Genomic DNA, 25,539 nt, shown 5'->3' with positions numbered 1-25,539 from the left:
GAGTTATTAAAGAACAGGTTGCTTTGATAGCAGCCTTCAGCTCATCTGTATAATTGGATCAGTGTTTCTCCTCTGCCTCTCAAGGTTTTCTATGGGATTGATTTGGCTAGCCGTTATAAAGCTTGTCAGCAGACAGTTTCATAAATTGCTCAAAGCTGTGTTGACTTTAATAAAACAAATATGAGCAGATGACATGGCACCTAACGCTGATTATAAAAAATTTACACTGGACTTCAAGCAAATTGGATTCTATGCCTCTCACTTTTCCTATAGACTCTGGACCTTTTTTTTCATGAAATGCAAAATTAGCATCCATTGATAACATTGGATCACTGAGCAATGGTCCTGTCTTTTGCCTACATATTCAAAGGCTTGTTACTAGAAATGCAAAAAAGCCCATATTTTTTAGTCTCCTGTCTGGTAGCTCTTGATGTACTGACTCCAGCCATACTCCACTCCTTGTGAAGATTTCCTGAAGTCTTAAACTGGCTTTGCCTGACAATCTTCTTAAGGCTGCAGTGAGTCCTGTTGCTTGTATACCTTTTCTTACCACACTTTTGTCTTTCAGTTAACCTTCCATGAATATGCCTAGATACAGCACTCAGTCTACAGCCAGTCCTTTCAGCGATGACCCTCTGTGATTTACCCTCCACTCAGCTTTCATGAGTAATAAGCCATAATCATCTAAATTAAAACAACAAAAGAAGCTCAAAATATTTCACTTCTTGTAATGACTAGTATAAATGTAAGCATTTTTAAAAATTAATTATAAAAAATTCCATGATATTCTAACTCTAACTTGAGATTCACTATACAGGTACACTTAAAAGGCTTGCACACTTTCAAAAAGTAAGATAAGGGGCAAATGTGATTTATTCTTGGTGTACAACATCTTAATAGACAGAACTACAAGAAAAGTACTGCTGGTGGATTTTAGTGGGGCTTTAAAGCCAAAATCAGACAATGAACCACTTCACTTAAAAATGGAAAAACAATGAAAAAGTGCTTGAATTAACTACAATTGACTGCATTAATCGGTTTTAGGTTCATTTTAAAAGTAGGTTTCGTCTGAGCAGTCAGAACCTTGATACGATACATGGATTTCAACACAAATGATGGCAATTACTGGTATCTCCCAATACTGGTCAAAACAAAATGAATACCACGCAGAATGATTTTTTTCACTGCTTCACTTCCAATTGGGTGTTTTCACAAAAACATAAATAGTTGAAGCACAAAAGTTTACATATAGCACCTGTTATTACACATGAATAAATGGTCCTAATGGCAACAAATCCCACAAGTGTAAAGAAGTTAAACAAGCTCGGTCAGGTTTTGTCCTTGGAAAATAAAGCCCATCACATGCATGCAGGAGGGATTTCATTCTGACATTACTACACACATCAGCCAGCCACTAATCCCACAGGTTTACAGTTCCAGGACTAAACCAGCAGCTGATGAGATCACAGGAAACGGATCCCAGCTCCAAACTGTACTCCGTCGCATATCCTTCACAAAGAAACAAATAAAATTAAAACATACAAATGACAGTCGCTCAAACCAAAGCAACAAAGGAAAATCATATTAAAGAGCAAAATTATTTGTAATCTGCAAAGTGTTAAGCAGCAAAATAAGTAACTAGAAATTAAATCAAGAAAATTGCATGAGTGTGAAAAGTGAATGTTAGAATTTGGATGGTTTATCTTCTGCTCCTTATTATGACATATCCTGTATTACAACATTTTTATAACGTCTTCTGAATCAGGCATATATTGGCATGCCATTTTTATGTGGGTTTAAAGGATGTTCCACAAGGATAACCTAAATATTTGCATGTAAAAAACTTTGTACATCCTCTTGTATTCATTTCTAAGCTCCTAGCCTATATTTACACCAGTGACCACTTGTAGCACAGATTTTTTAAAACTGTAACCAATGATAGGCAGAAAATAAAAGTTATGAGTGTAGTAGTTATTAGTCACAGTACTGAACGCTGGCCCAAAAACTGTTGGCATTAGAGCTCTATAAAGGTGATTTATGAATATTTTCAATATTAAGCTGATTGCTGAGCAAATAAAAAATAAGCCAACTGAAACTGAATTAGTGCCAATAAACCGAGTATACGCTTATGTACTGGAGTGTAGTGTCTGTGCATGCTGGTACCTGTCTCCGCTCTGAACACCCATGGGAATGCAGTAGTTGAGCTCTAGTCTTGCAATGTTTCCCAGTCGGAGTATGATGCCTGCACCGTAGGACCAGCGAATACATTCTGCTAACTTCTGCAAGTGTGCATGTGGACCCTCCCCTGGACAAACACATAGCATAATTCATTAAATTAATGCTCAGAAATTTTTATTTAAAATTTCCTTGCTGTTCTTTAAGCACTGCTTTACAAAGTCACAAAACCTGCGTTAACTGCAACTTAATAACTTGTGTACTGTACATTGTTAGAGGGCACATTGCCATTATGTTAGAGGACACATAGGCATTATAAAAGCATCATACCCGGATTTAAATGTAATTAATTTGAAGCTTTTTATAGTAACCTAAAAAGTGTAGCTACAAATATGAAGTCAGCTCAGTCGATTTCACTAATTATCATTTACAGACCTCCAGGGCCGTACTCTGAGTTTTTCTGTGAATTAGCAGATTTCCTCATAAACCTTGTCGTTTCTGTGCGTTAATTGCTAGAGACTTTAATATTAGCTCCTAACTAAAACTAGCTCCTTGGTATAATGACCACAGGCACTTTAAAACAAAACGCTCGAAAATTAGAACGCAATTGGCGTCAAACTAAATTGTTACGTTTTCTAAATAGCATGGAAGGAGAGCATCCTGAACTATGAAAAAGCTTTCAGTGCTGCTAGATCATTGTATCACTCCACTCTTACAGAAAATAACAAAAACTTGTAATCATGGTATTAGTTTTCATTGTTATGCTGATGACATAGTTATACGTCTCAGCAAAACCAGACAAGAAAAAAGAGTTTACTAATGTTGAGTAATGTGTGCAGGACATATGAGATTGGATGTTAATTGACTTCCTTCTGCTTAATCCTGATAAGACAGAAGTTCTAGTCATAGGACCACAAGCAGCTAGAAGTAAGCTTTCTGATCATACTGTAACTTTAAATGGCCTTTCTGTTCCATCAAGTCCAACAGTAAAAGACCTCGGTGTGATTAATGATCCCAGCCTTTCATTTGAAGCTCATATACTGTAGATATTACCAGAATAGCATTCTTTCACCTCAGAAATATTGCTAAGATAAAAAAATATATTGTCACTAAACGATGCAGAGAAACTAGTTCATGCTTTTATCACCTCTAGGTTGGACTATTGTAACGACTTACTGTCTGGCTGCTCAACTAGGTACATAAACAAGCTTCATTTAGTCCAGAATGCAGCAGCGAGAGTCCTCACTCGAACCAGAAGATACGAGCACATCACCCCTATCTTATCTTCACTGCATTGGCTTCCTGTGAAATTTCGCATCGATTTTAAAATACTACTCTTGACATATGAAGTATTAAATAGTCTCGCTCCACAGTATCTGAGTAAACTGCTAGTGTCTTATAATGCGCCACGCCTACTTCGATCAAAGGATGCAGGCTGCTTGTCAGTACTGCGTATTATGAAAACTACACCTGGGGGCAGAACTTTTTCCTTACTAGCCCTAAAGTTATAGAATAGTCTTCCAATTAATGTTCGGGACTCAGAGACACAGTTTCAGTGTTTAAGTCCTGGCTAAAAACCTATTTATTTAGCCAAGCATTTTTATAAATAGATTAGCCTTAGGTAAAGGAGCAGATCTGGGGGACTCATGGATGCTGTCTTCCCCACTCTCATTGATCGCACTCAGGTTTGTTGACGGTGAAGTGACTGGTCGCTTTACATCTTAGGGAGCCCTCATGTCTGTGTTTCCTTCCTCTACTCCTCGGTCGAGCTACACATGTCACTCTTGAGCTGTCAGTGATCCAGACACCCTCTGCCCTCTGGAGCTGTCTGACTTGTCCTGGTGTCCCGCTTCTGATCGGAGATCTCGTCGCATGGATTCCCGCATGGTCTGCTTGGGATGCATGTGATGATTAAGGACGGTTCCACTTTTCCACAAAGACGGTTTTGTCCTTGGCTGATGCAGACAGCTGTTCTCTGAGGACTTGTAACTGCAGTCGCTTGATAGTTCAGGACTGGAGTTTTCTACAATCTACCTGAGCCTCCAATAACGAACTGGACTCCATTTTAACCTAAACACATCTCCTGTTATATTGAACTTCCAGTCTCACACCGTATGATGCAGATCAATCCCGGCTATCCATTTTTACCCAAATGAGGATGGGTTCCCAGTTAAGTCTGGTTCCTCTTAAGGTTTCTTCCTATTACCATCTCAGGGAGTTTTTCCTTGCCACTGTTGCCGACGTCTTTGCTTGCTCATCAGGGACAATCATATCATTTTGATTACATTTCACATTTCATACGAACTTAAAAAAATCTTTTGATTGTATACCGCTGCTTTGCGACAATGTCAATTGTTAAAAGCGCTATACAAATAAAATTGAATTGAATTATATATTTAATTATGTAAATGATCATCACATGCAAAGAAAAAAAAAAAGAAGAACAACATGCAAATATGGTCTTTGCTTGTATTTATGTATTCTCAAAAGCTATGAGAAACTTTTAATGGGCTCTTGTTAATTCTGCTAGCTTCAAATTTTCAGTGTTAATTAATAGATAGTATAAAATCTAAAACCTACTTTATTGCAGTGTGTGAAATTAATCATCTACTCTGACATACTGACCATAGTTGAGGTTGCAGATATTTCCTGCATTAAGGAAGAAATGTGTTCTGAAGAGATCAGCAAAGCCACCTCGGGTTGTGCGGAAAGGGAGTGGTGTGTATAGGTGGAGTCCTCCAGCCCAATATGCGTCTCCACCCAGGTAGTCACCTTAACAGGCAAACAAGCAAATAGGCAATTTTTTTAATAAACCTAATTTAAAATCCTTGTTTAGTTTTATAATGTAAACTGTCTGTAAATCTGAACTAGCCTTCACTCTGAGGGCCGATGCAGTACATGCCGAATCCTCTGACGCTGGTCGGACCACCCAGGTAGAACCTTTCATCAGAAATGAAACACACGTCCATAAGTCATGTATTCCATAATTAATTTCCATGCTTTATTTGTGCCGCTTAATTCTTGAAGTCTTATCCTTTAGCAATCCTGACGTTTGATTTAATATTATACAGCGAATTGTTTCAACTAAGCAAAACTAAACTTGGTGTGTTAAACAAGTGACTGTACATCCTACATTCTACCCCACTAGCTTTCTATTTAATGCTATTTAGGATTTAAACTGAAACTCAGAATTAAACATAGCTTATATTTGAAAGCAGAATAAGTGGAAATATATTTAAAAATATAAACTTTTACAGGAGATTTACAGGATTGTCCTCTGCCACCATGTTTTATTCTCCCCACCTTTTGGCTACATAAAATAAATAAATCATAATCTGTTGATAATAAATGGTTTGTGTGAATCTGTGAGGGTTATCATCATGGCTGGGATACCTTCAAAACCGCTGTGCACTAGTAACTACGACAGCATGGCAGCCCTGATGATAACCAGCACAACAGCACATCATCTTGTGTGACACTGCTTAATAACACACTTAAAAATGAATTGAATAACTAATTTGCAGCAATATATATTTCCGGATATAAGCACAAATATCATTAAGCTAGACAGACAGCATCCTACAGTCCCTGAATGTTTCAAACCCAGTGTTTTTGGATTCGATATACGTAGGAGTGGACAGTGGACTGAGAATGTTTATTAAATTTACAGAATAGCTTAAAAGTAACAGAAAATTTACACAGTGTGTAGATTCATCTAATTTCCCAAAACACTATAGCTGTTTGATGTATTATTTAAAGAGTATTTCTTACTTTTAACTGCCATGGTTTTTAGTACATGCAAATATATAGACTGAATAGGTTTTTTTATTTTTATAAATGTATAAATTTTTATAAGTTAGTAACATCGGTAACATATATCATTGTATAGCATTTTTCTGATAGAGTGTGGGGCATAAAATTACACATACTTGTCTGCAATCGAGATGGGTTGACCCCCAATAGGAAAGATCATTCCTCCCCAGAGAGATGCTGAAAGCACCTAAATAAGATATAAACACTTATTTTCAACCAAAAATTATATTCACTCCAACAGAATTTCACACAAGATGGACTTACAGAGCCCCAGAGGAATGGTTTGTTTAACTGCAGCTCAAAATCTTCCTTCAGGAAACTTGTATCTCCACCAGTGTAGCCTGCTAGCTCCTGTAACAACATAGCCAGTTCATTAACACAGCAGGAAAGAAACTTATCAGCAACCAAATAAGGTGGAAAGCAAAAGGGGGGGTGGGGGGAATCACAATGATCAATAAAAAATTATTGATGGAACACACCTGGTTGATCCGCAGTAAGGCACCTTTTCTTGGTAGGATGGTGGAGTTCCTAGTGTCGATCGCCATCGTGTGCTAGAGTAACATCAGTTGAAAATGGTCATTAAAGGATTTTTGAATTAACAAAAGTTACCGTTCCATGCATGTTCTAAGCCTATTACTAAAATACATTATGTTACAAACATTTGCAAAAGACAAGCTTTAAAACTATTAGTGAACTGAAGTGTGCTGTTTGATCCACAATTTTTTTCCAATTGATTTTTTTTTTTTTAACCATTACAGATTTTTTGTGTCTGTACATTATTGTTACAGAGGTGTAGCTTTCTTTATATAATGCAGAAGCTGTGAGGAGTACAAACTTGTACCATTTGATGAGTATAGCGTTAAGCTGTAAAGATTTCTCAGTTAAGACAAATAAAGCATTTTACATGACTTTCATGGCATAAGCTTGAAATAACCCACCGAGAGAGCAGACTTGAGCTTGTGGCCACTTTCTTCTCGAACAGCAAATGATGCGCTGCGTGCGAGGCAGCTCAGTTCCCGCCACACCCCTTCCCACTTTAGTGTGTGATTCGTCATCCACAAAGGGAACTGAAAAAAGAGAAAGGTAAACACTAAAGCAAAGTTTTAGATGGCTTAATGAATTTGCTACTTGTTATGATTAGTCTTACAACTCAGCAGTGAAGACATTATGATTCTTGTGGTAGTAAATATACAGTAAAACTATGAAACTGCACATCAAACTGCACTGCTCTGCATCTTTTATACATAGAATTATGCCCATGTGTCCATCATTACCACCACCTGCACAAAATTCAATTATCAAATATAATTTAAGTGCCAATGACATAACTATTCATTTAATACATGTTCTTTAACTCCTTTTCACACTTATGGGTCCAGAGGGATATAAACATGAGTGTCTCCATTTAAAGAATTCGTACGAAGTCTTAGATCCTTTTACTAAAAATTCGAGAGAATGTCCTTCATGTTCTGATGGATTGTGTACTATTAAAATAATTATCTAACATTAGAATACAGCTGATTACAGTATAAAATGACAAATTGGCCTATATATATATTTTTTTTTTGCTTAAGAATTTAAACATTTTAGAAGCGTAAGGAGCAACAGCAAGTTGATCACGCACTCAATGGCCCGTTTGGACGACACTGCCTATTGTTATAGTCAGTGAGGAATGCCTGTGACACGCTCACAGTATGACATAAAAGCAGTTAGGGGTGGAGCCACAGGTAAACCACAAGTGTAATAAGGCAACTAAAAATGAGGCAGGCACAAACTATTTTAAAAGCACACCCAAATGATTTCTTTACAATCAGAAGTAAATCCCACTCTAGAAAATAGGAATCTTTTATTTAACTTTTTTTCTTGCCAATTTCACCATTCGGAGTCTATCCTAGCAACAAAAGCAACACCTCAATACCTCAATCTGTACACAATCCATCAGGAATTATCTAGCAGTTTTAAAAGGAGACAGGCAAGTAGAGCTTAAGTTTAAACCTTGGACCCTGGGGTTCTGAGACATAAATACTACCCGCTGCATCCCTGTGCCACTGAAATATACTCACAATGATACCTGTAAATTGTTAAAAAATACAAATACAATTGAATTGATATAAGCTTACGTTAAGTTCTGTGGAAACTCCCCTGTCAGTTTCCTTGAGTGAACTCCATGGAAACTGGCCAGTCACTTTGTAAAGGTTTAGTGCAAAACTGCATGAATGAACATGAAGAGAATTGGGTTAAAGAAACATTTTACCAGGTGAACTCCTGTTTCATAAAACTAATTTCTATTTTCATACTTGCGTTCGTAATATCCAGGCTGAGGTTTAAAGAACGACAAGCCGTATGATGTCTCCTTAGTCCCGTAGGAAAACTGGAAGGTGAGCTTTTCTCCACGACCAAACATGTTGGGTAATTTAACGCCAAGCACCTGTATTGAGGAACATACACAGAATATGTTTTATATTAAATGCACGAGAAGAAGAATTTAATTTAATTTCTTGCCAAAATTATCTTACGTTTTTTATCCAATATTATTTGAGAAGTAAATAAAGCAATAAAATATTTGATACAGTGTGATGTCTAATAGTATAAGATATTTATTGTTAATGTAGCTTTTACAATTCAATTCCACTTGGAACAGTCCTTAAAAGCAGCTCAGCAAAATAAAAAGTGATAAACGTTATTCTGACATGAATAAACTCAGTACACAGGCAATGTTTTTAATGGTCTTAAATTGTATTCACATGTGAGAAATTGTATGCATTAGTGGAAATTAAATGCACTGTGGGTGTTGCTTGTCTCACCATGCTACCCTCATTGTTTCCAACCATGGTGTTATAACTGCCTGTGACCCTCTTCATCTCTGTCACCTCAAATGTAACATCTAGACCATTAGGCAAGGCATCATCTCCTGAGAAATAGAGCATTAGTGTTAGGGACATATTATGCAGAATGTACATTAAAATACATTTACACCACTGCACAGGTGAATGCTCAACCAAGGTGCGACTGAAGTTGACATGTGACATGAGCATTCTTAATTGTGTTGCTTTCTCTCGCTCTGTCCTTCTCCCTTGCTTTCCTCACTTTGTTGAGCCACACATGGCTGACCCCTTCTGCCCTCTGCACCTGCCTGATCCATCCTTATGCCCTACTTCTGGTTGGTGCTCATATCACATGGAAACCACTATCATAGTTTTGGAATGCATTTGACACAAAAAAGAAATTGCTATGATTGCTTATAACAGCAATTGTGTGGTTTTTAGGACTGAACTTGAGTCAAGGTATGTTTTTCTTGTTAACTAAAATGCATGTCCTGTTACACAATTTCACTGTTAAACTTATAGCACACAATTGACTAAGCACACTAATGAGATTTGTTAATGGCTGTGCTAGGGTGCTTTGCTCTCTATTTTGTGGGTGAGAAAAAAAGGCGGGGATGATTCCTTCCCAAAGAATCACAACATTACAATACAAGCACTCATGCTCAGTTCAAAGTCACAATAAACACACAGACAAAAGAAAGTGTGCATATTTTACCGTCTGAGACGTCAATGAGAACTTCCACCTCTTTGAATATGCCCAAACGAAGCAATTTCATCCGAGCCTCGTGTGACTTCCTCATCACCTGCAATGCAAACACATAAAACAACAATTTCCTCACAAACTTTAACCGACCGTGTGAACTGTCTTGTCTTGACCTTATACTGTAGCTATGCTTACATCAATTAGATTTTTTGCACTGAAGACATCAGCAATCTCATAGCCGAGGTAGTCCTCTTTAGTTCTTCCCAAGCCTTCGATGCTGACATGTTGCACAACAACCTAAAGTGAACGGAATCACAAGATATATCACTAAAAAAAGATCAGACTATAATTGTATTTATGCTTTGCTTACACAGTTTTTCTTAGTTTGTTTAGGACTCTTAATGATTTAACTCTGGTATCTTTTTATCTTGTTAATGGTCTGAAACAGAATAACGCATCATGAGCACTTCTTAGTTGAAGCAGGTCTGCTGATGAAACACTCACAGTTTTTTCTTAACAACACAATACACATGAGGAGTTTTACTCTGAGTACCTGATGGTCACTACATTGAATGCATCTACATTCTGGGAGAGAAAGAAATAATTCCCAGGCTTAATTCTTCACATATTTCGGAATAATTCCTTAATCGGCGTTCCCAAATTTGATTTACCCTAGTTCTGCTATTCGATCAGACTATACGGGCCAGCCTTCGCTCCCCACGTGCATCTGTAAGCCTTGGCCACCCATGACCCTCTTGCTGGTTCACCAGTTTTCCTTCTTTGGATTACTTTTGCTATGTCCAGACAACTGCAGCCCAGGAACATCCCACAAGAGCTAAATTTTTGGAATTACTCTGACCCAGTCTTCTAGCCATCACAATCTAGACCTTGTTAAAATCACTTAAATCCTTACTGTATGCTTGCCCATTTTTTCTGCTTCAATACATCAACTTCAGGAAAAAGTTTCACTTGCTGCCTAATATATATCCCACCAACTTCTAGCCGCCATTGTAATAAGACATTAAAAATGATGCCACTGTTAGAGGGCCAAATTTTAATGGCTAGAAAACTGGGTGGGATGTTCAAAGTTTGCTGTGGTCAGGAATTACCACTGATCCAAGTGATCCGAGGAGGAAAACTGTAACGTAACCATAAGGACAACAGGGTCATGGGTGGCCAAGGCTCACTAATGCACTGATGATGGTAATTGGGCTGTGTAGTCTGATACAATTGAAACGTTAGTGTAGATCAAATTTATAAAAAGATTCATGCATGATCCAGTAAAATGCGTCAGAACACCCAGACTATCACTGTTTTAGTGGCAATGGGGTGGAATAACTCAATATTAGGTGGATGTCCATAATGTTATGACTAATCAGTGTATGGGGCACCTTGTCCAGGGTGTACCCAGCCTTGTGCCCCAAGTCTCTTCTGCTATATTCCAGGCCCCCCCGTGTACACAGGATAAAGCGGTATAGAAAATGAGTGAGTGAATGATTCAAGCATTGAGGTGAACCTACATCCTTATTTTCCAGGACTTCTTTCTTGGTTTCTTGCTGTGCCTCCACCACTTCCAGGTCATCAGTGTGAACGCCCAGGTCGGGTCCATGCATCGGGACAGGGTCCAAGCTCTACAGTTTAACAAATCACAAATACATGCAAACCTAAATAAATCACACATCTCAGATTCATACAATATGCACAATGCACTAATTAATGACAATCCAGCTGTGACATTAGGCATAGGTAGAAGAGGTCACACAAATAAAGCCTATTTTTCACTAAGCCTTCACTAAATAGAATTACCCTGGCATGCACGGTCCCCATATCAACGTCCTTAAAGTAATAAATATACTGTAATTTTCCAGGGAAAGGCTGTTATATATTTTTTCTTATTTAAAAGCGGACCCGACTCCTTTCCAGGGAGACGCCATGACACACACGCACAGCCTCGCTGCAATCCTGCGCTGTGATTGGACAAAATACATGACGTCACAACAGAACGGGCAGGACCCCGTGATGCACGCGGAAGCACCGTGTCAGTCCCTGTCAGATCTCAGTAGTGGAGCAATTTAAAGCGTAAAAATGACATTTTTAGCTAAATGTTATTAAAATAAATGAATGCCTACATTACGACATTATTGAATTAGACTATCCAGTTTCTTTATAGAAGACAATATAGATTTTAGTCTTAGAAAAAAACTTGTAGGGTTTAGTTTTATTTATATAGCGCCTTTTATGGTCATTGTCGCAAAGAAGCTTCACAGAATCAAAATAAAATCATGGAAATAAGTATGGAATTTGTGATAAATGTGTATATATCATAGTGCAGATGTTTCCTGATGAGCAAGCCGAGGGCGACGGTGGCATGGAAAAACTCCACAAGGTGGCAATAAGAAGAAACCTTGAGAGGAACCAGACTCAGCAGGGAACCCATTTAATTTGGGTGATATCTGATGGAAGGAATTGTTTTGCAGTCATACTGTGTGTTAGGCAGCTGGAAGTTCGATATAAATGATTATGTGTTTAAGTTAATATGGAGTTCAATTTATTATTGGAGGCTTAGGAAATTCCAGTTCTGAACTATTAAGCGAATGCAGTCACAAGTCCTCAGAGAAAAGCTGTCAGCATCAGCCGAGGCCTGGCTCATCTTCATGGTAAAATGGAAATGTTCCCTGTCACCACATGCATCCCAGGCAGACCACATGATCTCCAATAAAAAGCCGGGCTTTTTTACCAAGGATAAGTAAGACAGGCCTGGAGAGAGAAGAGTAGAGAAACAGAGATAACAGTAATAACAAAAATATAGTGTGCTGTGTAAGAAAACAGAGGGTCTGCTTTGAGAGAAAAATAATCAACGACTGGGATGTAGGATCAAAAGGAAGTTCAATATATTAAGTATTTACTTATCATTTTTGCACTCTTATACTTTCATACCCACAGTAATTTGAAAATGTGTCAACAATTATAATGTTTTTATTAATTAAAGAACATTTTATACATACATTTTATTTGTTTAATAGTCACATAAAATGTCATTGAATACAAATGTGGGTATGTCATTGACTTCCAAACTTCTTGGAAGGCTGTCTACAAGATTTTGGAGTGTTTCTGTGGAAATTCTTGCCCATTCATTTTGTAGAGCCTCTATGAGCCTCTATGAATATCAGGCACTGATGTTGAACGAGAAGGCCTGGCTCAAAATCTCTGTTCCAGTTTATCTCAAAGGTGCTTGATGGGGTTTGAGGTCAGGGCTCTTTGCAGGTCAGTCAAGTTCTTCCACCAAACTAAGAATATCATGTCTTTATAAACCCTGCTTTTGTGCACTGGGTCAGTCATGTGCCTTGTGCCTTCCTCAAAATGTTGCCACAAAGTTGAAGCGTTAAAGTTGAAGCATTAAGATTGTCCTTCACTGGGGATAAGGGGCTTGACTGAAACACCTGAATTCAACAATTAATAGGTTTTGCCATTTTTTAAAATCCATATATTGTATCATTGAACAAAGATAATTATAATGGCTATTTAAAGTATGGAAAGATGTTACAGTATTATTTTTGAAGCACTCTGTCTGATGCACACTTTCAAACATACAGTATATATTTTAACTACTTTAACTACACAGATGTATAAAGAGATGCGAGGAGGACCTTCTTCCGGCAGGCTATACGGACTCTCAACCAGAACTCCACATAGGATTCAATTGATTGGACTCGCTTTGTTTCCTTCACACACCAAAAACATCCACTTTAAATTTTTGCACATAGCACAGGACTGAGGTACACAAAACATATAGGCTATGTTGCACATTTCTGGTTATGTTTACATATGAAATTGGACTACTGTTAACTTACAGTGCACTTTAAGGATGAACAATACCACTGCTGCTCACCATTTAAAGTTACACTTTATGACCACCCAGTATCATGCACATTGCACATTCCGCATACTTTATGCAGTTTATTTATAAAGTTTTTACTTTTACATTCTTACATTTTTGTATATTTTACATATTCTACTTTACACTTTCTTTTCTTGTAACAAAAATGTAGATTTTGTATTTAACTCTTTCCTATTGGCATTTTGCCTTCTTATTTCTTTTTTCCTTTTCAAGATCACAAATAGTTGTGTAAGCATTTCACTGCATATCATACTGTGTATGGTTGTGTATGTGACGAATTAAAATTGGAATTCGATTTCAGGGTTGAGGTCCGCATGGTCATCAGTTTGCCCAGCAGAGGGAAGCAATTTCTCTTTAATCACATCAGGGCCGAACATACTCCTCTGCACAGCCTTGAGGGATACAGAATAACGGAGCAGAAAGCTTCTACTGTATATTTACCTGTATGCCACTTGTGTTTTACTGAGTCGTTATAAAAATACCTGGGCATGACAAGGTGTGAAAGAGAATTAATTGCAGAGTTCTAATTACTTTAATTACTTTCAATTAATGATGATTTTTAAGTGCGTTTAACTATTTCGTGCTTTTATATAGACTTAACAGATGGGTGGGTTTGAGAGCATTTCCGTCTATTTGGAGCATTCCGCAGGTATAACCATAGTTAAGCGATTCACACAGGTTTTCCACACTATTTAGTGGAACAGTGTGCGGTTTTGAACAATGCAGTTCCCACTTGCGCTCTTTCTTTTTACGCATCCTGTCTCCTCCTCAAATGCGTGTAAGCCAATGAGAAGCTGTCGTACACTCACCTCTCTCTCTCTCTCTCTCTCTGTGACTCTCTCTCTCTCTCTCTCTCTCTCTCAGTCCTGGTTGTTCCTCTTATCACAGAAACACGCATCTCTGGCAAACTGCGCTCAATCCCAGCTCTCGCCATGGCAAGTGCGCACTTTCCTCGGCTTCTCTGTTTGATTTTTGTCCTCATCAACACTTGCACTGTAAAGGGAAATGTCGGCACGGAAGGTCAGTGGGAATTTATCTTCATTTTCATTTTTTACCAATATCGTCCATTTAAAAAACCACTGCCAAAACTTTTATCACAGGGTCTCCAAATATCTCGCCAAATACTTCAGAATGTCTCAGAATAGAATAACCCATTTATAAAGTTTACTAGATTGGGGTGTATTTTCTCCAGTGCTGTGTTGCCCTATTAGATTCCCTGATGATTCTCTTTCCTCGGGTTCATATGGAAAGCTAAGTGTAACTTACCTATTTACGCACGCGTGTGACTCTCTCAAAACAGAATCTATTGTGTGATTTAGTTAAAAAAAAAAAAAAAAAGGCTACATGGAGTCTCTGAGAGGGTCCAGCTGGTCCAGAGCTCGGGAAGGGTGTCGATCCTGCGACTTATCGACCCCTCACGGATATACTATGGACCCCTAACTGATATCCTTTATCGACCCTGCTGGCATCATGGACAGCTTGGAGACGCACCATGGGCTTTAGTCATAGCAAATCAGTCGATACCTGACCAAGAAAAGACCCTGGTGTGTGTTTAAGCTGAATGTAGATTGAAATTGGGGTTGGGCTTCCATTTGTTAATGAGAGGAGGAGAGGGATTAAACGCAGCACATCACCAGCTTTGGCACTTAAATAAGGAAAAAAAAAAAATAAAAAAAATAAAAAAAAAAATATATATATATATATATATATATATATATATATAAGATATTCCTATTTATTTATTTATTTATTTATTTTAAAATCACCCACATTTGGATGATGCCAAAAAGATACCAAATACACATGATTATAATAAAGCCTTAATGTCCTTTTACAGAAACACAAATGTAGTGATTAATCATTAAAAACTATTCACGTTTAAACATGTATTGTTAATTGTCCTTCATTATGTCATGCTGTAACTCATTATATCTGTGCCTACTGAATTTAAAGCCCACTAACTGCCTATGTGTTTTAACACATTTCATTTCAGCCATCAGATATATTTGTTTTTTATTTATGTGTTTAGGTTTGTTAAGATATTACAGTCTTTATGTTAGTGTTGTTAGTGTGTTGCTTAATTTATTGAAGATTTTGCCATTTTCATACCACATTTATGCAGTGTTTTTTGTTTAATAAGCAAAATGAATGAGACTACATAAAAAATGAATAAAACAAAACAGTTGAATGAAATATTTGTTTTGCAATGGATTGGAGTCCCACATTGTGCATCGAGCTCCCAGGATAGGCTTTTGGTTGAACATATTAAATGAATAGAAACACCTTATGTTTTCCTCCAGAATCAATGGACAATAATTATGCAGCATCTGGTACTAATAAAATAGGTGAATTCATGAATTCATCTTCATCAAATTAATTAATTCATTCATTCATTCAATCATTTATGCTTAGCTCATGTCGTCATGGTGCTCAGTAAACCTGAAAATCCAGGGTAATAAATTACTCACATAAGGATTATTTTACTGCTGATACACAGAGCAGGTTTCATATCCTATGTCCCTCACACTTTGCTGCTACCTGTTATAATGTTTTTTAATCGTTTTCCCTGCTGCGCTATAGTAATGCGTTAAAAAGCAGCCAAAGCAGTTAAACTAAAGCAGCACAGTTTTCATTCAATAGTCGATTATGGAACATTAGTTTTCTTATTATTCTATTATGTATAATTAAATTTTATTCGCAGAGCATTTTAATAGTAGGTGTTGAAACAAAACAGCTTTGGACAGCTTTACCTCACAAGCAACAGGGTCCGTGGTTGAATCCTAACTGCGATCTGTGCATATGAATGTCCATGTCCTTCCTGAATGTCCATGGTGTCTCATCCAGGGTGGATTCAAACCCAATTCACAGTATTCCAGGGACAGCAGGTTCTGGAAATTGAGATGAAGATTTAGATCCCTAATGTGCAAATCAGAGGTGAAAGCTATGAGGTCAAACTCCCTGAGATGGGATAAGGAAGGAACCTGGAGAGGAACCAGACTCAGAAGGGAACCTAATTGATAGAGTATTTATAAATCTTTTTGTGGTGAAAGTGTGTAGAGGATGTCTGAGTGAATAAGAGTCATAAGTGCAGGACACTCTTTAAGATTACAGCAGATGAGATCATGAACTGAAGCAATGGTGGAGCATTAACAGTGAGTAACATATACTTTCTCTTTCTCAGACATAGATGAGTGTTCAATGGGTACAGATGACTGCCACATTGATGCTCTGTGCCAAAACACCCCACAGTCCTACAAGTGCATTTGTAAGGCTGGTTTCAAGGGAAACGGCAAGAACTGTGAAGGTGAGTTTCCATTCTTTACAGGTAAATGCAACCCTGTCCATAAATGTACATGGTTATAATTCCCGGTACTTTATTTTGCTTTTGTACTGTATTTGGTGTGTGTTATACAGCTGTTTCCCAGCTTTCTCCTGCTGTGGGTCTTAATTAGTGTGAAGGAAGTGGGATGTGGAGGGTGTGAGGTGCAGGCCCAGTATTCACACCTCCAGCTTCTTTTCTGCCTGAGAGCACAGGAGCACAGCACACACACATACAGTCACACACACATACTGTACATTTTTGTGTGTGTGAGTCACATTTGTACATTGCATTGTCGCAAATTTTCTCATCTATCCACAAAGAAACATGAGAAAAACACATTTGCTGACTTGTGGCCATTTATGTATGCAATGTGCAACTTTATCTATAACAACAGTATGAGAAAATTACAGCTCTACAACTGATACAACTGATAGCACTGGTAGCTAAATTTTTAATGCCCTGGGCCCTAAGATCCCAGCCTAGGGGCCCTTGTGCAAGGCCCCTAAACCAATCTTCTCCAGGGGTGCTGTGCCTTTGCCAACCTGGCATTTTGACGGCAGCTTCCTAACAAGCTTCTGTATGATAGGCAACAAGAAAATGTCACCATTCTGTTGTTGTTGGTGGTCTTTCGGCTGCTCCCGGCAAGGGGTCCCCTCAGCGGAATACCCAATCCGCACTACAACTTGGCACAGGTTTTACGCCGGATGCCCTTCCTGACGCAACCCTCCCATTTTATCCGGGCTTGGGACTGGCACTGCATCCAGTGGCTGGGGTTTATGCACTGGCTGGGAATCGAACCCGGGCCTTTAAAATGTCACCATTTTGTAATATATATAATTGGGGACAAATGAGGTCTTCTTCGCCTTCTTCTTCATCTTATTCTTAGTACTCGTTTTCTTCTTCCAAAAAACAAACTCTAGCTTGCCCCATGATTTAACGACTGGCCAATAACATATTTCTTTAGTTGGTTAAGTATTCACCTGGCTTCATATACACCCACCTATTTTGCATATGAAAAAATATGTTCAGAGTGACAAATAAAGAGGGAGCAATACTTGGGTAGTTAAAATCCTCTTAATAAGTATTCTACATCTGTGCATTCTGGGTTATTCTTTATTTCATTCCTCTTCCTTACCCAGATGTTTGGAGCTAATGTTTCAGGAAGTGAACAAATGTAATTTTTATCTATTATGGAACCTGAAACCCATTTTCAGCTCCATTAATGAATTAGGAGGATTTAAAATGGAATCGAATCAGGCAGCGCTCTGGACAGGATTCCCGATGCTGATGTCTGAGGGTAGAACAACCCATCTTTTATTTCCTTATTTCCTGTAAGGAAACAGACAAAATGTTCTTGAGCTTTCCGGAGCCAGTTCCTCCCACCTTGAAACCACAGTCTGCGTGCCACAGAAGTGGGAGGATGGATAGTTTCGCTTCAGTATGAGCGCAGATCTCTGTGACCTATGTGTAGGTCAGTATTTCTGTTCTTCTGTTTGTCCTGCTATCCTTTTTCTTTCTTTCTTTCTTTCTTTCTTTCTTTCTCATGGGCTGGTGTGTAGTGGGCAGGAGATCTAAAGCATGATCTCTAATTAAAGCCCTTCATGTTTGGCTCGGAAGTCAAGAAAACTACAGAATGCACACATTGCGTCACATTGCCTGCTTACATAGTAACGTCCTTGGCTCTAAATGTAAAGAGCTCTGAGACGCCTTGGTGTTGATTAGCGGTAGGAAGTCATGGCATGCTTTGGCTTTTGTGGTCGAGCATGTGGTGTCTCCGGGACTCTGTGATACTGCACAGACTTCCGATGTGGATCCAGAGCTGGGCATTGTATTTTGGAAAGCAAACAGAGACAACTCACAGACAGTTTATGGCTCATTTCGGAGCCAACTTTAGACAATGAGCCTGTACACTAGATTAGCCCTGTTACAAGGGTGATTCCACTATTTAGCCACTGAAATACTTTAAAACAAAAATGCATTAAACCATCTATAATAATTAACTGACAAGGGTTATTTGTTTAGCCACTGAAATACTTTAAAACAAAAATGCATTTAACCATCTATAATGTCAGCATTTTGAATGCTCTTAAATAAATAACAGTTTTTTTTTTTTTAGAATATGTCTAATATATAAAGATATTTTACCATACATATTATATAATCAATTAGACTTACTAGAAAATTAGAAATAGTCAACTTTCAATGTAACCTTGTCATGCAATATTCCAATATAATTGAACTTTTATTGATACCATGAAGTCTGGTGGTGCAACTGCCTGTTGAACATGAATTCCAAATATTTCCTGGGGTCATTGTGTTCAGATCCCAGAGTTAAGTAAATGTGAATAAAAATCTACTTCATTTACTGTAATGAATGACTTGCACCTTCAGGTTGCAGGTTCGATTCCCACCTCGGGTCTGTGTGCTTGGAGTTTGCATGTTTTTCTTGTGTTGGTGGGTTACAGTCCAAAGACATCCAGATTAGGCTAACTGGCATTTTCAAATTGCCTGTAGTGAAAGCATGAGTTTGTGAGTGTGTTTATCCACGATACCCTGCTTCCTGCCCCAAGTCTCCTGGGATAGGCTCCAGGCCCCCTGCGACCCTGTACACAGGATAAAGTGATATAGATGATGAGTGAGTTGGTGAAATATGGTGGAAAAAATATGTTAATTTATGCATTCAATACTTGGTTGGGGCTCCTTTAGCACAAATTAGTGTGGCCTGGCATGAAGGCAGTCAGCCTGTGGCACTGCTGAGGTGTTATTGAAGACTATATTACTTTTTGATGGCCGTCAGCTAGTCTGTATTGTTGGGTCGAGTATTTTTTATCTTCCCCTTAACAATACCTTAACAATATTTTCTATGGGGTTTGGGTTTGGTCAGTTGGCTGGCCCCCATAAAGTTTGTCAGCAGACTGAAGTGAAGTGTTTTAAAATCTCCTGGTAGATGGCTTTATTGACTTTGGACTTGATAAAACACAGTGGACCAACACGAGCAGATGACATGTAAGGAAATTTACTTTCATCTGAAAAGAGGTGTTTGGACCACTGAGCAACAGACCAGGTCTTTTTCTCCTTAGCTTAGGTAAGACACCTCTGACATTGTCTCTGGTTCAGAAGTGGTTTATAATAGGAATGCAACAGTTGTAGCCCAGATCCTAAACTCACCAAGGTGTTAGCTCTTGTTGCACTGACTCCAGCCTCATTCCTTCCTGAATAGGTTTTTCTTGACACTCTTCATACAGTAAGGCTGCTGTCATCTCTGTTGCTTGTGCATCTTTTCCTACTACACCTTCTGCTTTAAGTCAGCTTTTCGTTAATATTTTTTGATACAGCACTCTGCAAACAGCCAGGCCTTTCAGCAGTGATCCTCTGTGGCTTATCCTCTTTTGGAGGGTTTCGATATTTATCTTGTGGACAACTGTTAAGTCAGCAGTCTTTCCATGATTTTGGTAATGTATACGGAACTAACCCAGGGGATACATTGTATTTATACTGTATAAATAGTAATTTACTCAATCTCAAAATAAAATATTCTAATATTTAATTTTTTTTTATTATATTTTACTTGACATGTAAGGAATCTAGAATATATGAAAGTTTCACTTTATAAATTTCCACCCCCAAAATTTTCACAATAGTATATATTTTTTTTAAATGCACTGTGTATTTCAATAATTAAACGTGGGCTGGGAGTGCTGTAAAGGTTTTAAGTTATTTATCAAAAGCAGGCTCATAGGTTGTGGTATGGATGTTTTATCTGTTTTTACTGCAAAAATGATGTCTTTGGTTATTAAATCAGGCCATTTTCTTTTTTGAGAGTGTTATGCACATCTTGTAGAACCTGACAATAGTGACCCAGTAGTCACTGTTCATGAAGTAGAAAATCCACATGAATTATGCCATGTTTGTATCCTAAATACTGGCCATAACTTTACCCGCAGATGGGTATATATTAATATTAATATTTTAGGAAGTCTGTTGGCTTGCACAATTTTGATGCATGCTTTGATTCAAAAGTGAAAAGATGCAGCCGATGTTTCGTCACATGGGACAATGCGATCAAGAAAACCCTGGCCTTGTTTTATGCTTCTATTCCCAATAAATTTCATTACAAATTCCCAGTTTGACTCAAATGTCCCTCGGCATAGTATTACCAAAGTCACTGAGATTTATTAGGTTAACAATGGGGGAATAAAACTGTCATAAATTAAATCAATCACAAAATATACATAATACAGTTAATTGATTGGTGAACAAGAAGCCTTTCCTCTCCATTTGTATTGTAATTATTGTTTTGAACTACATTCCATTGCTGATTTTTCCTCATGCATTGGAAGAATGTGAACTTTTCATGCTCTTGTCACTAGTTAATTGGAGGGCTGAGATGATCCAAATGTCATGCTCCTTTATCTGAGCCTGCATTATGTATTTTGTGTTGCGCTATTGACAAATCATTTCTGAGACAGAGTAAAGTATGATATTTCATAATAGAGCATTCTACATAGTTCAGTAGCATGCAAAGCAGGCAAGTGTGTTACAGTTAACATAAAAAATAAGAATTTATTGGTGACTGCTTGCATAAATATATATTATAATACTGTATATTTACTGTATATGCATATATAGAACACGCACAAATCCCAGAGATATAATCATAGGCAATTTAAGACGCTTTATATGGGTGCTTAAGCACTTAATTCGGTATTCTTGATGGTGTGATGTTATCTACGGATGAAGTAGGTTGCGGCATAGTTTACACAACATTGGTCCGCACAAGAAGAAGTGGTTATTGAATGGTTTATGTTGGAGCCATCGAGAGAGTGGTGCTGATGTAGGTGAGACAGAAATTGCATAAGCATTCAACTTTGTTACATATGGATTAAAAGCAAAGTAAATTAAAACATGAGCAAGTAGCAGCTGATGTAGGTGTAGTTTGCTGAAGATCGGTACTCATTTAATGTTAATCTGCTTTCACAGTGTACTTTAACCTTAAGTTTAACACTAGTGCCTAGATTCCTACCAACAAGTAACTTGCATAGCCTGTTAATGAAGTCAGTTTTCTCAGATTTGTTGCTTTGTTTCTTGCCACTTTATTGAAAAGTTGTATATAAAGATGCAACATATTTATTAGCAAGTCTAAAATGGTCATCAGACATTAGCTGAATAAATTGTTAATTACAGTTGTATTTACAATTAAAAATTAAATCTGTTAATTAAAGTAATACAGACAAAGTTATGTGCACATTAGCAAATCAGTTTGAGATCAAGTTGCATGGATTTACCAAGTCTCAGCACTGGAATTGGTGTATAATATTGAAATCTGTGACTGATCATCCTGAACCATTATTATTATTATTATTATTATTATTATTATACACAACACATTTCTTAAAAAAATACCAATATATTAATTGCAAGACTCTATATATGTTACAATCTTATTAGGGGCAAAACCCCTTTAAAGGTCTGATCCTAGAATTGCAACAGCAGTTTCATACGAACTTGTATGACAAATGCTCCACATAATCTACCGTAGTGGTGTTATTTAAAAAAAAGGTGGAAAAAAAGGTTTTCTGTAAAGAGAGTTTTTTGGGAAAGGTCTTGGGACTAGAGGACTTGGCGCTGTTTCTTTGCAGCTTCTCAGGCTTTTTTGTGTGTTTTTTGTATGTTGTTTTTTTGCGGTGAGAAAAAAGTAAACGTTGGTCAGGGAACTGTTTATAGAAGTTGTTTATAGCAGTTACAACATTAGAAGTTATTCCACTTGTAATGTAAGTGGACCTAGCTAACATTCCACAAAATTAAATATACCTATAAAGACAAAGGCATGATGTCATTCTTCAATAAATAAAAAACGTCTCATGTTGGCAAACTGGTGTAGTAAAAAAAATGGAATAAAACACTTTTTTGTGGTGCTATTGGAAAAAAAGTCTATTTTAAAATAGTATAGTAATTCTATAAAAAAGTATAGTAATTCTATAAACCCATTCATCACACATAGATTTTTCTTTTCATACAATATCATGCCCTGTTTTGTTTAATACTTAACATTTATAGACAGGGGCATTTTATCAGGTCCATCCACCGTATAAATATTTTTTGGCTGCCTTTGAAGCTATCCATCAGATTGATGTGCACAGGCCTGACACTGACACAGTATTTTCCTAGCAGCTGAATAAAATTAAATAAAGTAAATTTAATTAATGTTTCATATTAGAAACATTAAACTTTAAAAGGCATTTTTGTACATCAGAATCTCATTTATGTTTTTTTTAAATGTGTGGCATACCTTATGAATTTATTGAGATAAGTGGAATTTAAAAAATTTTATTGTTTTTTTGCAGGAAAAAAATAGCCTGTATATAGATGTAACAAGAAGATGAGATAAAGATAACAAATGATAAAATCACATTTTCTTTACTTTGTATTTTCTTGTAGGTACACAAAACAATACATTTTGCTGACGAAGAATCTATTTTACCACCCTATGTGTGAAACTCCTATTAGTACAACTAATTAGTGGGCTGTCTCGTAATTTGCACATTGAATGTGTTTTGTGATCACATGTTGTGACGGGGGTTAAATAATGAGTTAAAGCATTAAAAGATGCAAATCTGTACGGGAGGAGATGGTTCGGGAACAGCTGTGCCAGGAATATAATGGGCATATATCTAAATGTGTAGTGTGTCTGTGTGCTGTTGACTAAGGCTGGGCTTAATGTAGGACTGTTAGAACAAAAACTAGCACTACACCATGCAGCTTGCTGGAATACTGCATGTCAGACTCCAGCAGTGTGTATAAATTAGAATAAACAATATTTACTCCAGCAAACTGCACTGAAAAACAATTGATTTGTTAGGACTGAAATTGCCACATTAACTAAAATGGTGCAGCTGGGATGAATACGGTGTTGCCTTGGAGACCGTGTTAAAAAGATTGTGCTGTGTTATTGATTTTGTGTATTGATTAATGCATGGCCATGACTCAGGTCTCTCAGGCACAGAGAGATCTCAACCTGTTGCAGCTTCACATATAGAAAAAGTCTTAGAATGTTTTTGCTCTAGTGTCAATCAGGTGAGGATGATTTCTTGCTTTTCATCATTGATGAATGTTTAAATTTAATTTAATTGTGTTAATTTTCACCACGTATAAACATGACTTTTTCTTTCTTTTTTCTTAGCACGACCTATATTTGAATCTCTCCTTATTTTATATTTCCTTTCAGTTCATTGGTAACACCGTTTAATTTGAGATCACTGGTTAGAAGTTATCATTTAAGTTAGAGTAATGGTATGTACTATGGAATCTTGAAATCTAATAATGGCTTCAGTTTGATAGTTAAAAGTTTGGTGTTTTACATTTTTAACAGTATACTGTAATTTTTTTTTTTTTACTGTTGGTTTTGGTTAGTTTATGTTTTTAAATATTACTGCTGTGTTTAACATACCCATGGTACATCAAGTCACCCTCTTGAACAGCTCATTGATTTAAATGTCACCCTGGATAAAAAGTTTGGTGTTTTTGCATAAACAAAACATGTGTGTATATAACTTTACAATGTTGCCTTATTTTCCCACAAAGATTCATGTAGGAAACCAGTTTATAAACATAGTGGTGAACCTTTCTTAATGGTTTGACCTTGCATAGTCAATATCATGCTTTATTCATGTTGACACAAGCCTCATTAATTTAATTTGTTATAAATGTACAAGCAGACACCCTCATTCTTTAAGTTAAGTTCAGCATTTATTAGTCATCCATACATTACTGCACAGTAAAATCATTTTTCCTTTGCATATCCCAGCTTTGTTAGTATGCAAGGGTAAGAGTACAGGGTCAGTTATTTTACGGCGCCCCTGGAGTGGATAGGGCTAAGTGCCTTGCTTAAAGGCCCAACAGCTGGGATGAACCACCGACCTTCAACACAGTGACCCACCACTGCACTCCAGAGTGACTTACATTTTCTCTCATTATACAGTGCATCTGAGCAGTTATGGGTTAAGGGATCTGCACAAGACCCTAACAGACGTGTAACTTGGTGGAGATGGGGTTTTCGAACCTGGGACCTTCCAATCAGTAGTCCCATGCCTTAAACCCTGAGCCACTAGAATTTTTTTTTCCGAATGTGATATACTTTATTTTCAGGAAAGTCCCTATATGTACAAAAGTGTTTATATTATATAAAATGTATAAAGCTCTGTTAGAGTATAGTAGAGGTGCAAAAGATGAAATATTTTGTGTGTGTGTGCTGTGTATGTGGTGTGTGTGTCTAAGCTCTGTTTACACTTGGTTTTACCATCCTTATGTAACTCTAACCCTAATTGCTGAAATGAGAATAATTGAACTATTAATGTAAGAGTAAAAAAGGACAATTTCTGTCTGTATGATTAGTAAATGTCCTAGTCGATGCTGAAGGATGTTTATCTGTATGAAAGTGAAGGAGGAGGAATGAAGGATAGACATATAGAGAAAAAGAGGGGTGTGGGATTATTAGTAGGCCATTGTCTGCCTGGTGTCTGTGTGTTCGTCACAGAGCTACTGCTGCTTTGAGTGGCTGACTGGGTGTGAGTATCCTTCTTTCCAAAATCCTCCCCTTTTCAGAGCAGGTCAGACTGTCTCTGCTGCTTTATATAGTACACACACACACACACATGCACACACATGCACACACATGCACACACACACACACACACACACACACACACACACACACACACACACATAACCATGCCACAGTAATCCTACCTGTATGCATTCACTCACACACTCATACCCACTCACATACTTATCTCACACACATTAT

At 37.4% G+C, this 25,539-nt stretch overlaps 2 protein-coding genes across 3 annotated transcripts in view; one reads left to right on the top strand and one right to left on the bottom strand.

Annotated features, from left to right (window-relative positions):
- Positions 1-850: 850 nt before the first annotated feature.
- On the bottom strand, positions 851-11,466 carry samm50l (sorting and assembly machinery component 50 homolog, like). Its single transcript, XM_053508118.1, has 15 exons — positions 11,323-11,466; positions 11,037-11,147; positions 9,712-9,813; positions 9,529-9,616; positions 8,793-8,899; positions 8,286-8,416; positions 8,109-8,196; positions 6,927-7,055; positions 6,468-6,539; positions 6,253-6,339; positions 6,105-6,175; positions 5,048-5,115; positions 4,801-4,947; positions 2,164-2,305; positions 851-1,509 (listed from the first exon to the last, which is right to left on the bottom strand). Exons 1-15 carry the CDS (start codon positions 11,341-11,343, stop codon positions 1,464-1,466), a joined length of 1,410 nt encoding a protein of 469 aa, XP_053364093.1. The 5' UTR covers positions 11,344-11,466; the 3' UTR covers positions 851-1,463.
- Positions 11,467-14,296: 2,830 nt separating this feature from the next.
- The window catches only part of scube1 (signal peptide, CUB domain, EGF-like 1), a 92,245-nt gene continuing 81,002 nt past the window's right edge, over positions 14,297-25,539 (top strand). For both annotated transcript variants that reach the window (XM_053508459.1, XM_053508458.1), the window contains exons 1-2: positions 14,297-14,434; positions 16,596-16,718. In XM_053508459.1, the coding sequence (XP_053364434.1) occupies positions 14,347-14,434; positions 16,596-16,718 (211 nt within the window). In that variant the 5' untranslated portion in view covers positions 14,297-14,346. The remainder of the gene's footprint in view (positions 14,435-16,595; positions 16,719-25,539) is intronic.

This window comes from Clarias gariepinus, chromosome 12, assembly GCF_024256425.1.
Source record: "Clarias gariepinus isolate MV-2021 ecotype Netherlands chromosome 12, CGAR_prim_01v2, whole genome shotgun sequence".
NCBI classification, from domain to species: domain Eukaryota; kingdom Metazoa; phylum Chordata; class Actinopteri; order Siluriformes; family Clariidae; genus Clarias; species Clarias gariepinus.
This window is presented reverse-complemented; position numbering and strand designations above follow the sequence as displayed.